This window comes from Geotrypetes seraphini, chromosome 8 (assembly GCF_902459505.1).
Source record: "Geotrypetes seraphini chromosome 8, aGeoSer1.1, whole genome shotgun sequence".
Taxonomy (NCBI): domain Eukaryota; kingdom Metazoa; phylum Chordata; class Amphibia; order Gymnophiona; family Dermophiidae; genus Geotrypetes; species Geotrypetes seraphini.
The window spans coordinates 146,079,884-146,094,341 of NC_047091.1; the positions used below are offsets into that span (position 1 = coordinate 146,079,884).

The window sequence follows — 14,458 nt, forward strand, 5'->3', positions numbered from 1 at the left end:
AGAACCACCTTGTCATGATGGAATACAGTGAAAGGTGGGTCCGACACCAAAGCCTGCAGTTCACTCACTCTCCGAGCTGATGTGAGAGCAAGCAGGAAGATCACCTTCCAAGTGAGAAACTTAAGAAGACATTTATCCAGAGGCTCAAACGGAGGTTTCCTAAGTTGAGCCAGAACCACATTCAGATCCCAAACCACTGGGGGAGGTTTGAGAGGAGGATGAACATTCAAAAGACCCTTCATGAAGCGGGAAACTAAGGGATGAAGGGAGAGAGACTTGCCATCGAGGGGCTGATGGAAGGCGGCGATCGCACTAAGATGTACACGAATGGAATTGGTCTTCAGGCCAGAATAAGACAAATGAAGTAAATAGTCCAGAACCGAAGACACAGGGATTGACACAGGGTCCTGCCGATGAGAGGAGCACCAGGATGAAAATCTAGTCCACTTCTGAGAATAGCAGAGTCTAGTCGAGGCCTTCCGTGAAGCCTCCAATATCTCCCTGACTGACTGAGACACCGGAAGGGAAGTCAGGGGGAAAGAAACCAAGCAGTCAGATGAAGAGACTGAAGATTGGGATGTAACAGCGAACCCTGACTCTGAGATAGCAGAGAGGGAAACAGAGGCAGTAGCAGAGGATCCCTGACACTGAGTTGAAGTAGAAGGGAAAACCAAGGCTGGCGCGGCCAGCGAGGAACAATTAAGATCAGAGAGGCTCGCACCGATTTGAGATGGACCAGCGTCCGCAGAATCAGAGGAAAAGGTGGAAACGCGTACAGAAACCTTCCCTCCCAATCCAGGAGGAAGGCGTCGGCCTCGAGACGGTCCGGGGAGTATATCCGAGATTGAGGGGGGAAGCGAACAGGTCTATCTGAGGGGTTCCCCACCTGTCGAACACCTGTCACAAGGCCTGAGAATGCAGAGACCACTCGTGCGGCTGGAGGAGGCGGCTGAGTCTGTCCGCCAGACAATTCTGCTCTCCTTGTATGTACACCGCTCGAAGGAAGGTGTTGTTGGAAACCGCCCACTTCCAGAGGCGCGGAGCTTCCTGACAGAGGGACCAGGATCCTGTCCCGCCTTGCTTGTTTACATAGTACATTGCCACCTGGTTGTCAGTACGGACGAGAACCACCCGGTCGTGGAGCAGATGTTGAAAAGCCACAGCGGCGAGATAGATGGCCCGAAGTTCCAGCACATTGATGTGACAGCAACGGTCCTCTGCTGACCACATCCCCCGAGTGCGTAGACCATTCAGATGAGCCCCCCAAGCGTACTCCGACGAGTCCGTGGTGAGTACCTTGCTGTGTGGAGGGGCGAGAAAGAGCAAACCTTTGGAAAGATTTGAAGAGTCGGCCCACCAGCGGAGCGATCGTTGCAAGGAAGGAGTCACTGTCACGGGACGGTTGATCGGGTTCCGGTCCTGACGCCATTGAGAGGCCAGTGTCCATTGAGGAATCCGCAGATGGAGACGGGCGAAGGGTATGACGTGGACGGTAGAGGCCATGTGGCCCAGAAGCGTCATCATCTGCCGTGCTGAGACCGAGGTCAGCAGCGAAATCCGTCTGCTCAGACTTACTAACGCCTCCAGATGCGGAGGGGGAAGGAAGGAACGGAGGCGAACCGTGTCCAGCACGGCCCCGATGAACTGTAAGGACTGAGAGGGGCACAGCTGGGATTTTGGAACGTTTACCTCGAACCCCAGACCCTGAAGGTAAATAACAGTCTGTCGGGTCGCTGAGATAACCCCCTCCCTGGACGGAGCTTTGATCAACCAGTCGTCCAGGTAAGGGAATACCTGAAGACCCTGAGAGCGCAAGGCAGCTGCGACCACCACGAGACACTTCGTGAAGACCCGAGGTGACGAGGCCAGGCCAAAGGGGAGAACCCGGTATTGTAAATGAAGGTCTCCCACCTGAAAAAGTAGGAACCTGCGGTAAGCGGGATGCACTGGAACATGTGTGTAGGCCTCCTTCAGATTGAGGGAGCAGAGCCAATCGCCCTCGTCGATCAGAGGGTAAAGAATCGAGAGGGAAAGCATCCGAAACTTTTCTCGCACCAGAAATTTGTTCAGGCGTCTCAAGTCCAGAAATGGGCACAGGTCTCCCGTCTTCTTTGGTACCAGGAAGTAACGGGAGTAGAAACCCTGCCCCCGTTGGTCGGGGGGGGGGACCACCTCCACTGCCCGCAGGCGAAGCAGGTCTCGAGCTTCCGAGAGAAGGAGGGACAACTGAGCCCGATTGGGAGGGCACACACTTGGAGGACTGTCTGGAGGAATCTCCCGAAAGTTGAGAGAGTATCCTGATGAGATCACGCCAAGGACCCATGTGTCCGACGTGATTTGTTCCCAAGGGTAAAAGGCTCTGAGGCAATCCCCGATGGGAAGGAGGCCTGGGACTGTTGCGGAGGGGGCCAGCCCCCGTCCGCATATCCCATCAAAAGGACGGGGACGGTTTAGCCGCCGCAGGCGGCTGTGACTTAGGCGGAGCCCGAGGATGAGCTTGCTGGCGTCGGGGTGGAGGCCGCGAGAAATTAGGGGTAGATTTTTGTGGGTAGCGGCGTGGGAGGGCCCGGAACGGTCTGGAGGCGGGTGGTTTAGGCTTAGGCCGGACAAGGGACGCAAACGAGCGCTCGTGCTCAGAGAGGCGTTTCGTAGCCGCCTCGATGGTATCATCAAAAAGTTCCTTGCCCACACAAGGAAGGTTAGCCAGCCGGTCTTGTAAGTTGGGGTCCATGTCGACCAGGCGCAACCAAGCCAGGCGACGCATGGCCACAGAAAAGGCTGCCACTCTGGAGGAAAGCTCGAAGCCATCATAGGCCGCATGGAATAAATGGAGGCGTAGGTTGGAGAAATCCTCTAGGAGCAGGCCAAACGCTCCTCGACGGGAGGCCGGCAAGTCCGTCTCAAAGGCTCCCAAAAGTCCGATCAGGGGTGTTTCAGGTAGGACGTAAACGTGAAGGTGTAATTTTGCACCCTCGAGGCCATCATAGAGTTCTGGTATAGTCTCCTGCCGAATTTGTCAAGGGTCCGACCCTCCCTACCTGGGGGGACCGCAGCCGAGACTCGGGAGGGGTGAGCCTTTTTCAAGGAAGATTCCACCAACAGCGATTGGTGGGAGAGCTGTGGGTGCTCAAACCCCGGGAAGGGCACTGTTCGGTATTTAGACTCCATTTTGGAGGGGACAGCCGTCACCATATAGGGAGTCTCCAGATTCCTGATAAATGCCTGCCGGAGCACCGGGTTCAGTGACAGGCGAAGGGACTCTTTAGGTGGAGAGGGCATATCCAGTTCCGCCAGGTACTCCTTAGAATACCTCGAGTCAGACTGAAGGTCTAAGTCCAGAGCGTGGCCCATGTCCTGGACAAATCGAGTGAAGGAGGGGCGGGATGCTCCCGGAGCCCCGTGAGGGGACGGTGAGCGAGACCTCCGCCGGGCTGAAAAGGACGGGGAAGCTTCCCTCGAGTAGCGAGGCTCACGCTCCGACCCGCGTTCCGAGACCGGGGATACACTGCGAAAGTGTTACGGGGTCGAGGACAGGCGTCACTTCGAGGAGCCTCTCGGGGACGACGCCGGGGTGCGAGGCACCGACCGATGTCGAGTCGGAGACCTTGACCCGGACTCCCTCAGCGAAAGCCTGGAACCTCAGACCGGAGCCCCGGACCGAGGGGGAGTCAGAAGAATCCGAGGGTTGGAGAGTGATAACTCCGCTACCCTCAGCTGTCCCGCACGGGACGTCGGGGAGTGGCCTCGGGGAGTAGGGGAGCTTCGGGCCTTCTTAGAGGTCCGGCGGCTCGAGGGTTCGATCTGTTTAGACCTACGCTTTGCCCCGCGGCGGTCCGTGGGGGGAGAGCGTCCCGATCGCCTCGGCGAGGAATCCGAAGATGAGATGCGGCGAGGTTGGCGCACCTTGCCCCGAGGGGGCTCGACGCGAGGCTCAGGCTGGTCTCCGACGAGATCATCGCCCGGAGCATGTCCTGAAAAACGGCCACGGACAGCATCAAGGGCATGTCCGATGCCACTGTGCACTCCACCGAGGGCGACCTCGATTTTGAGTATTCCCGGGTGGTGGAGGCACATCCAGAGGACTTGGAGGACTTTGTCGGGGCCGTAGGTATGGAACTTCCACCATGTGGCGCCGGCATCCCCGAGGCTGGCTTCTTCGGCGGAGCGGAACCTGATGAAGGAAGAGGGGACTTACCCAGAGCCGAGGACTTCTGCGTGCCCGAGGACTTCGGGGTTGATTCTCGAGGTGGAGCCGAGGTACCCGAGGCCGAGGTCAAGGCCGGGGCCGAGGTAGAGGGCTGGTCGGCGACGAAAAGATCCACCATGCGGGCTTTTCTTCGACGGAGGGCCCGGTTCTGGAAAGTAGCACACTGGGGGCAGGAATCGATTGGATGATCGGCCCCTAGGCAGAGAATGCACCGGCGATGCGGGTCTGTGATGGAGAGAAGCCGCTCGCACCGGGTGCACTTTTTGAAACCGGTCAAAGGCCGGGACATAGAAAATGAAACCGGCCGTGGCCCACGTGGCCGCGACATCCCAGAGGCCTCCGGGTTGCCTCAAGACGAAGATGAGCAGGAAAAAAGAGGCGCACAGCGACTTTAAACTATAAAAATAAGAAAAATAAGAAAAAACGCGGTGCTAGAAGGCACTTGGGGCAGAGCCTAAAAATACACGACTTCTAGGCTCCGCGAAAAAAAAACGAACTGGAGACCACGAGGAGGGGATGCGCCCTCTAGTGGAGCAGGAAGGCACGCATGCGTGGTGCAGCAGAGCAAACTTAAATTTTCAATCAAGTTTGCTTGAAAAGCTGTCCGCATCGGGGCTCCGTAGATGACATCACCCACATGTGAGAATATCATGCCTGCTTGTCCTGGGATAATAGATATGTCTGTCTGTCTGTGTTTCTTTCTCTCTCTCTCCTTGGCCACTGTCTGTGTCTTTCTATCTTCCCCCCTCCCGAGCAAAGCTGTCTGCCCCCAGCACACCCCTCCCCCCAAAGCAACCCCCTTTCCCTCTCCCTGACTGTCTCTCCGTGGCCCCTTCTGTATTCACCCCAGAGCAAAGCTGTTTGCCCCAGCACACACCTCCCCCAAAGCAGCCCTCTTTCCCTCTCCCTAACTGTCTCTCCATGGCCCCTTCTGTCTTCCCCCCACAGCAAAGCTGTCTGTCCCCAGCACACTCCCCCCCCCGCCCAAAGCAGCCCCCTTTCCCTCTCCCTGTCTCTCCATGGCCCCTTCTGTTTGTCCCAAGCATATTTCCCCCCCCCAAAGCAGCCCCCTTTCCCTCTCCCTATCTCTCCATGGCCCCTTCTGTCTTCCCCCCACAGCAAAGCTGTGTGTCCCCAGCACACTTTCCCCCCCCAAAAGCAGCCCCCTTTCCCTCTCCCTGTCTCTCCTTGGCCCCTTCTGTCTTCCCCCTGCCCCCCCCACCGAGCACAGCTGTCTGTCCCAAGCACACCCTCCCCCCCAAAGCAGCCTCCTTTCCTTTCCCCTGGCCCCCCCCTTGAATTGGCCCTATTCTTACCCTCCCTCCATCCCAGCGTCTTCTGGCCTGCTCCTCTTTATAGCAGCCTGCGTGGTGGCTGGCTTTAGCGAACCTCGCAGGCCGCTCTCCAACTCAGTAGCACGTTCCCTCTGACGCAATCCCGTGCATCAGAGGGAACTGCTACTGAGTTTGGAGAGCGGCCTGCGCGGTTCGCTAAAGCCAGCCATGATCACAGGCTGCTTTGGAAGAGGAGAAACGGCAGTGGCGGTTGGTGAGTTGAAGCTCCAGTGTGTTCCCTGCCGCGGACGCGGGCAGGGAGAGAGCTTGCCTGCGCTTCGGGTTGGTGAGTGAGGGCGGGAGGAGGGGGAGTGGCCAGTGATCCCTGCAGCTGGGTTCTAAAATGGAACACGGCCACGGATCACACACCACAGCGGCAGGGATCACGCTTTTTTAAAAGCGCATGCGCCACTAAGGTTTTATTATATAGGATAGGACAATTTTTTAAACAAGAGGAGCCATCAAGAGAAACATTAGATTACAATGACTGTTCTCTTCATCGCACTTTATTTTTCCAGCAGGCAGCCTGGAAGGGAGGGGCTGAAGCAAAATGCTCCTGCTGTTCTGGAATCTGAAAAGAAGTGGTGGAACTGTGTTCCAGGCCATACCCACAGAAATTAAGTCTTGTGCTTTATTAGCAGTAAAAATCAAATTCATGATAATGTCCCCTACCAAGATTTGTGGCTAAAAGTTACAAATTTACCTGTTTTTGAGTCCTTCACATGTTCCAAGTTTTGACGGGTGTTTACACCTAAATCATGAAAATCTCGTCTTCGACCACCTCTCTCAGCCAGTGACAATTCTTGGAAACCAGCTGATATTCGCAGCTCTAGAAAATAAAGGTTTGTGATTAACTCATATATTTAAATCACAAACTTTTTGAAGACGTGGCACATTAAACATGGGGTCGCATCAGGGAGCATCCAGGAATGTGCGGATATTGATGCAATGATATCATGTGCATGTGTGTGATGTCATCACGTTGATGTCTGCGCATGTGTGGATGCCCTCAAGCCACAACCATGAGCCTCCCATTACATCGGTGGGGGGGAATGGGTGCTGGAAGAGGAGAGGAGCAGAGGCACCAACGTCGGCTGACTGCCTACAGTATGTGCCTCTCGCCACAAGAGGCACGTCCTGTAAACCAGTGTTTCCCAACCCTGTCCTGGAGGACCACCAACCAGTTGGGTTTTTGGGATAACCCTAATTAATATGCAAGAGAGAGATTTGGATATAATGGAGGTGAAAGGCATGCAAATCTCTTCCATGCGTATTCATTAGAGCTACCTTGAAAACCTGACTGGCTGGTAGTCCTCCAGGACAGGGTTGGGAACCACTGCTGTAAACAGTCAGCTGGTGCCTCTCCTCCTCACCAGCGTCTTGCGGCACACCTGGACTCTTCAGTATGCCGCAGCACACAGTTTGCAATACACTGCACTATATTAATAGCTTCCACTCCTTTTTAAGCTAAACCATTCCAAACAGTTCTCTTCCTTCTTAGGGCCAGATTCTCAAACTCACCAGTAAAATCCGTCAAGTCGATATAGTGGCCATAGTGGGAGTGCTTTGACTTTTATTGGCGATTCTCAGCATAATAGCATGCAAATTATTATGCACACTATTTGTGTGGAGAATCGCCGGTAAAAAGGGGGGGGAGAGAGGAACTGTGCCTGGCACTTGCTCAGAAGAGTAATTGCTAAGTACAGCTCCTCCCTCCTGTCAAGGCTGCTCTCCCTGCCCCGATCAACTAAGCCACAAGTCTCCCCAAGTCCTTCTGGCTCAACTGTGACCAGCAGGGAGAGCAGCAGAAGTCCCCTCTCCCGACCCCCCCAACACTACCCCCCCTGTATAAGATCAGAAGGAAGGATGCCCACTCCCTCCTGCTGGCAAGCCACCGGTCACCCAATAACCCCCCATATCTTAAGGGTGAAGGACCATCCTGCTGCTGAGGGACCCCCCCCCCGCGCCCTCTCTCTTTCCTCCCCACTTCCCTTCAGCATCTGATCTCCTCTCTCTTCTCTCTACTTCTTTCCAGCATCTGTTCCACTCTCTCTCCTACCCACTTCCATGCAGCGCCTGCTCCTCCCTTCCCTCCCCCTCTTTATCTACTTTCTTCCAGGGTGTTCCCCTCTATCTCTTCTACCCACTTCCATGCAGTTTCTGCTCCCCTCCCTCCCCTCTCCACTTCTTTCCAGCATCTGGTCCCCTCTCTCGCCTACCTACTTCCAAGCGGCTGCTCCTCCCTCCCCCTACTTCCTTCCAGGGTTTTTCCCTCCCCCTACTTCCTTCCAGGGTGTTTCCCCCCTCTCTATCCCCTACCCACTTCCATGCAGTCTCTGCTCCTCCCTCTCTCCCCACTTTTCTTCAGCATCTGCTTCCCTCCCCACTTCTTTCAGTATCTGTTCCCCTCTCTCTCCTACCCACTTCCAGCAGCATTTGCTCCTCCCTCTCTCCCCACTTCTCTTCAGCATTTGCTCCCTCTCTCCCCACTTCCCTTCACCATCTGCTCACCTTCTCTCCCCATTTCTTTCCAGTGTCTGCTCCTCTCTCTCTCCTACCCACTTCCATGCAGCATCTGCTTCCCACTCTTTCCTCCCCATTTCCCTTTAGAGGGAAAGAGATGGTGCACATGGGGAGATGAAGAAAGAGGAGAATTGTTGAGCATACAGAGGGAGAGAGACTTATTGGACATGGTGGTGGGAGAGGAGTGAGTTAGAGATACATAGGGAAAAGAAAGATAAGAGAGAGTAATGTTTGGACATGGTGGTGGGAGAGGAGTGAGGTAGAGATACATTGGGAAAAGAGAGATAAGAGAGAGTAATGTTGGATGTGGTGGTGGAGAGGGAACAATGGGATGGATGGAAAAGGATACAAGAGGGGCCTCAAGGAGGTAGAGAAGGTGGGAGAATACTATGATCCGAGTACTCAACTTAAGAACGGTTTAAAAAACAGAACCCGTTCTTAACCCAAGGACTGCCTGTACTGCGCATGTGCAGCCTTACTTAGGCCGGGGTAATTCATTAAGATTTGAAGAGGGTGTGAAAGCTGAGTTTGGAGAGTCTTGGTGAACTTTGTAAAAAAAAAAAAAATCTATCCTTCACCTGCAGAATTGCTCCATCACAAATCACAATCAGCTGTAGGAGATTTTTTTTTTATTTTTATGACTTTTTTCACTTTATTGGGTGTTAGGTTCACCAAGGCTCTCCAAACTCAGGTTTCAAAAATCAAATTGTCACTTCCATGGCTCTCCCTAGCTCACTACCCAGAGGATACTGTGCAAGAAGATAGAGGGAAAGACTCACTGGATTACAGGCAAGAGAGATCGAAAAGGACACAAGAGGGAAGGAAATGCAAGAAAGGAAAAAGCTGCAAACTCAAGTGTATGTACACAAACACAAGGAGCCTTACAAATAAGATGGGTGAATTAGAAGCCATAGCACAAAAAGATAACGTTGACATCATAGGCATTACGGAAACATGGTGGACTGAGGAAAACGTCTGGGACACTGTACTACCGGGATACAAACTATACCGCAGAGACAGAGTGGCTCAAAAAGATGGGGGCGTTGCCATATACGTCAAAGAGGAAATTGAATCTGCTGTAGAGAACACGCCACAACTGACGAATAAGTTAGAGTCTCTATGGGTCAAAATTCCAGGAACAAATGGCCTGGAAACGAAGTTCGGCATCTACTACCGACCCCCAGGGCAGTCCAAAGAAATTGATGGAGAAATGACAGATGAGATTAAACGCAACTGCAAGGGAGGCAACACAGTTATCAGGGTGACTTCAACTATCCGGGAATAGACTGGAACCTAGGCACCTCCGGCTGCATTAGAGAGACCAAGTTCTTGGATGCTGTAGGCGATTGCTTCCTGGAACAACTTGTCAAGGAAAATACTAGAGAAAATGCAATTGCGGAGTTTGGATAACGTCCGCAACATCAGCGGTAGTGGAGGAAAGGCATAGAGGAACCGATCCGTCCAGTCGAGCAGGAATGCATCTGGGGCCAGACGATGAGGAGAGAAGAGTCTGGAACAGAACTGGGGCAGCTGATGGTTGTGAGGAGCTGCAAAGAGGTCCACCTGAGAAGTGCCCCACTGAGCAAAGATGGAGCGGAGTGTGGGAGGATCCAGAGTCCACTCGTGAGGTTGAAGGATGCGGCTGAGATTGTCGGCCAGGGAATTCTGTTCGCCCTGGATATAGACAGCCTTGAGGAAGAGACTGTGGGCCGTGGCCCAGGTCCAGATGCGGATGGCCTCCTGACAGAGGAGGGGAGATCCGGTGCCGTCTTGCTTGTTTATGTAGTACATGGCGACTTGGTTGTCTGTGCACAGGAGAAGAACCTGAGGGTAGAGAAGGTGCTGGAAGGCTTTGAGAGCATAGAACATGGCTCTGAGTTCCAGGAAATTGATGTGATGTTGACGCTCCTGAGGGGTCCAGAGTCCCTGGGTGCGAAGATCTCCCAGGTGAGCTCCCCACACATAAGGGGAGGCATCTGTGGTTATGATCATGGAGTGAGGGGGTAGATGAAAGAGTAGACCCCTGGAAAGACTGGAGGAGTTCAACCACCATTGAAGAGATTGCTGAAGAGACGATGTCACAGAGATGGGATGAGAAAGAGGATCGGTGGTCTGTGACCATTGGTTGGCCAGAGTCCACTGAGGTGTCCTGAGGTGGAGTCGCGCCAGAGGAAGTACATGGACCGTCGAGGCCATGTGGCCCAGAAGGATCATCATCTGCCGAGCTGGAATGGAGTGATGAAGGAGAACCTGACGGCAGAGGTGGAGCAGAGTTCGATGGCGGTCGGAGGGGAGAAATGCCCTCATTAGAGTGGTGTCGAGAACTGCTCCAATGAACTGAAGTCGCTGTGTGGGAAGCAGATGCGACTTGGGGTAGTTGATCTCGAAACCCAGGAGATGGAGGAACGAGATGGTGTGTTGAGTGGCTTGTAGCACAAGCGGAGACGTAGGTGTTTTCACCAGCCAATCGTCCAAGTAGGGGAACACCTGAAGGTCGTGAGACCTGAGGAAGGCCGCCACCACAATAAGGCACTTGGTGAACACCCTGGGTGATGATGTGAGGCCAAAGGGTAGCACTTTGTACTGATAGTGATGGTGCCGTATCTGAAACCGTAGATAGCAACGTGAAGTCGGATGGATGGGAATGTGAGTGTAGGCCTCCTTGAGGTCTAGGGAGCATAGCCAGTCGTGGTGAGAGAGAAGAGGGTAAAGCGTGGCCAGGGAGAGCATTCTGAACTTCTCTTTGACCAGACACTTGTTGAGGTCCCTGAGATCGAGGATGGGACGAAGGTCTCCTGTTTTTTTGGGAACCAGGAAGTAGCGGGAGTAGAATCCCTGACCCCTTTAGTCCGGAGGCACCTCTTCGATGGCATTGAGAAGAAGGAGGGATTGGACCTCCCTCAAGAGGAGGGGGGTTTGGGAGGAGTGAGAAGCAGACTCTACGGGAGGATGGTCTGGTGGAAGAGTCTGGAAGTTGAGAGAGTAGCCGTGGCGAATGATGTTGAGGACCCATTGGTCTGAAGTGATGACCTCCCAACGGCTGAGGAAAAGTTGAAGACGTCCTCCGATAGGTTGAGGGAGAGGTAGCGACGGGGGGAGACTGGCTATGCTCTGGAGAAAGGAGTCAAAAGGGTTGAGACGGTTTTGATGAAGGAAGAGGCTTGGCAGGTTGAGTCTGTGGGCGAGCCTGAGGCTGATGCTGGTGGCGAGGACGGCGAGACTGTTGTTGAGGCGGGTTGAGAGGTCTGGCCGAGAACCTGCGTTGGTAAGAAGACTGTTGTCTGTAGGGGCGAGCAGGTGGAGTCTTCTTTTTAGGTTTGATCAGAGTGTCCCACCTGGTCTCATGTGCTGAGAGCTTCTGGGTTGTCGAGTCCAGGGACTCTCCGAAGAGTTCATCACCCAGACAAGGTGCGTTAGCCAGGCGGTCCTGGTGGTTAATGTCTAGGTCAGAGACTCTCAGCCAGGCCAAACGGCGCATAGCCACCGCCATGGCAGATGCACGAGAGGTCAGCTCAAACGAGTCATAGATGGAGCGAACCATGAATTTCCTGAGTTGGAGGAGGCTGGAAATTTGTTGCTGGAAAAGAGGGACCTTACGTTCAGGAAGATATTTCTGTAAGGAGGAGAGCTGTTGCACCAGATGCTTCATGTAGAAGGAGAAGTGGAAGGTGTAGTTGTTGGCTCTATTGGCTAGCATGGCATTTTGGAAAAGGCGCTTACCAAATTTATCCATAGTTTTTCCCTCTCTGCCAGGAGGGGTGGAGGCATATACACTGGAACCCTGAGATTTTTTCAAAGTAGATTCCACCAGGAGGGATTCGTGGGGCAATTGAGGTTTGTCAAACCCTGGGATTGGAATAACCCGGTACAAGCTATCCAATTTGCAAGGGGCCCCGGGAACAGTGAGGGGAGTCTCCCAGTTTTTATAGAAAGTTTCCCGTAAGATGTCGTGGACGGGCAACTTTAGAAATTCCTTGGGAGGTTGCTCAAAGTCTAGGGCATCAAGAAAAGCCTGAGACTTTTTAGAGTCGGACTCTAAAGGGATGGAAAGAGCTGCTGACATCTCCCTAAGGAATTTAGAGAAAGAAGATTGCTCTGGTTTAGAGACGGTGTCGGTCATGGAGGGTTCTTCGTCGGTGGACGAAGCGTCCTCTTCGGTACCATGCGGGGAGTCTTCCCACAAGTCCGGGTCTCTAACGTCGGGGTGTGCATGTTTGGACATTGGTGTAGAGGGTTCGACATGGCGGGTCTTTGAGAGAGATTTGCCTGAGCGCACCGAGGCGGTACCGGGTGAAGAAGACCGATGTCGTTCCCGGGACCGGGCAGGATCGGCAGCAGCACGGGTATGCGCTGTAGGTGTTTCAGCCAAGAGTACCGGCATGGAGGTATTAATCGGTACCGAGGAGGTCGACACCGATGGGACAGTGCGAGGCTCGGACCGGTCCTGTACCGGAAGGTGCGGCGCCAGCAACGCCGGCAACAGTTGTTGGAGTTGTTGCTGCAGCTGCTCCTGTAACTGTGTTTGGAGTATGGCCGCGATGCGGTCATCCAGGGGAGGCACCGGTACCGCTTTTTTCTTCTACGGTACCAAAGGTGCCGCTCTACGCTCCGGCGATAAGGAGGCCGATGATGAGGCACTCACTGAGATCGGAGCGGAGCGTTTGCGGGGTCGGTGCAGTGCCGGGAGGGCCGGTGTCGCAACCGTGGCAGGAGGGCGCTCGAGGGAAGTGGAAGGCTTCTTAGCCGGCTTACCTGGGCCCAACGACCCCGAGGAAGGGTCCGGTGATGTCGACGTCGTCGGTGCCGACTTTTGGGGTGCCGTCGACGTCGCAGCAGATTCCATGGCAGATCCGGTACCAAACAAAATATTTTGTTGGATCTGCCTATTTTTCAAAGTGCGCTTTTTAAGCGTAGCACAGCGGGTGCAGGTGTCAGCCCGATGCTCTGGACCCAAGCACTGCAGGCACCAATTGTGCGGGCGGGTCGGTGAGAGAGATCGGGCGTGCACACCGCTGGCACTTCTTAAAGCCCGGTTGAGGGGGCATGAAGGAAAACACGGCCTCTGCAAAATCAAAGCCGGAGGCCTGTATGGTGACAACAGGCCCCGCCGGGGCCGGCTCGAAAAAAATAAAGAAAACTCAACGAGTTTTGTTTTTGTTTTTTTATGAAAAGAAAATTAAAGAAATCCAAAGAAAAAAAGAAGAAAATCGAAAAAATACGTGAGTAGGAAGGCAAACTAAATGATTTCAACAGCCGTTGAAACACATGCGACTTCTTCGCTCCGCGGAAACGAAGAAACTGGGGACCACGCACTCCTCCGTCGGGCGGGAAGGCACTCGCGCATGCGCGGTGCGGCCAACTAAAACTTTCTAGTAAAAAGTGTCCGTACCGGGGCTCCGTCGGAGACGTCACCCATACGTTAAGAATATGCCGCCTGCTTGTCCTGGGATAAATGTTACTATGTATCATCAGGCCTATATAATGTGCCAGGGAATGTATTGGATCCTCCCCGAGCTCATGGAACATCTTCCAGACTGGCTATATCTAGAGTGGAAAATTTTGTCCCCTATCAAACTATCTCATGTATTAAGTATCAGATTACCTAGTTATGCTAGGAATAACAGAATTTTATTGGATACATGGAAAACAATTAAATTTATCAATAAATTAACAGATGTTCCTATAATAAAATCTACTTTACAGTCCTTATGGTTAAACTCCAAGATAAAAGTGGGTGGTATTGGAATTGCCTGGAAGAATTGGATGTAAGCAGGAATTCGGGCATTAGATGATGTTATTTCTAATGAGAAGTTGCTTGAGTTTTCACGGCTGCAACAAGAATTTGGTATTTTAAATTCTCAACATTATAGATCATTGCAGTTGAAGCAGGCTATTCAGAGTGGGTTCCCTGAATGGAAAAATTAAAAAAATTATAGCTTGCAAATCCTTTGCTATCAGACAGATTTAACAGGACATCAGGCCGCTCAGTGGTATAAATTAATTTCAGAATTTTTAAATAAAAAGCCAAAAAATAGTCTTAGAGACATTTGGAGTATCGAGATAGCAATGTTACTTACCGTAACAGTTGTTATCCAGGGACAGCAGGCAGCTATTCTCACTAGTGGGTGACGTCATCTAACGGAGCCCCGACGCGGACATCTCACAAGCATACTTGCTTGTAGAAACTTTTAGAAGGTTCGAGTTGCCCACACTGCGCATGCGCGAGTGCCTTCCCGCCCGATGCACTGGGCGTGTCTCCTCAGTTCAGATAGCTAGCAGAGAAGCCAACCCAGGGGAGGTGGGTGGGACGTGAGAATAGCTGCCTGCTGTCCCTGGATAACAACTGTTACGATAAGTAACATTGTTTTATCCCAGGACAAGCAGGCAGGTATTC

The 14,458-nt window shown here is 53.1% G+C and overlaps 1 protein-coding gene across 7 annotated transcripts in view; it reads right to left on the reverse strand.

Annotated features, from left to right (window-relative positions):
• PIWIL1 (piwi like RNA-mediated gene silencing 1) overlaps positions 1-14,458 on the reverse strand; it is a 420,330-nt gene that overhangs the window by 368,770 nt on the left and 37,102 nt on the right. For all 7 annotated transcript variants that reach the window (XM_033957205.1, XM_033957206.1, XM_033957208.1 and 4 more), the window contains exon 4: positions 6,245-6,370. In XM_033957205.1, the coding sequence (XP_033813096.1) occupies positions 6,245-6,370 (126 nt within the window). The remainder of the gene's footprint in view (positions 1-6,244; positions 6,371-14,458) is intronic.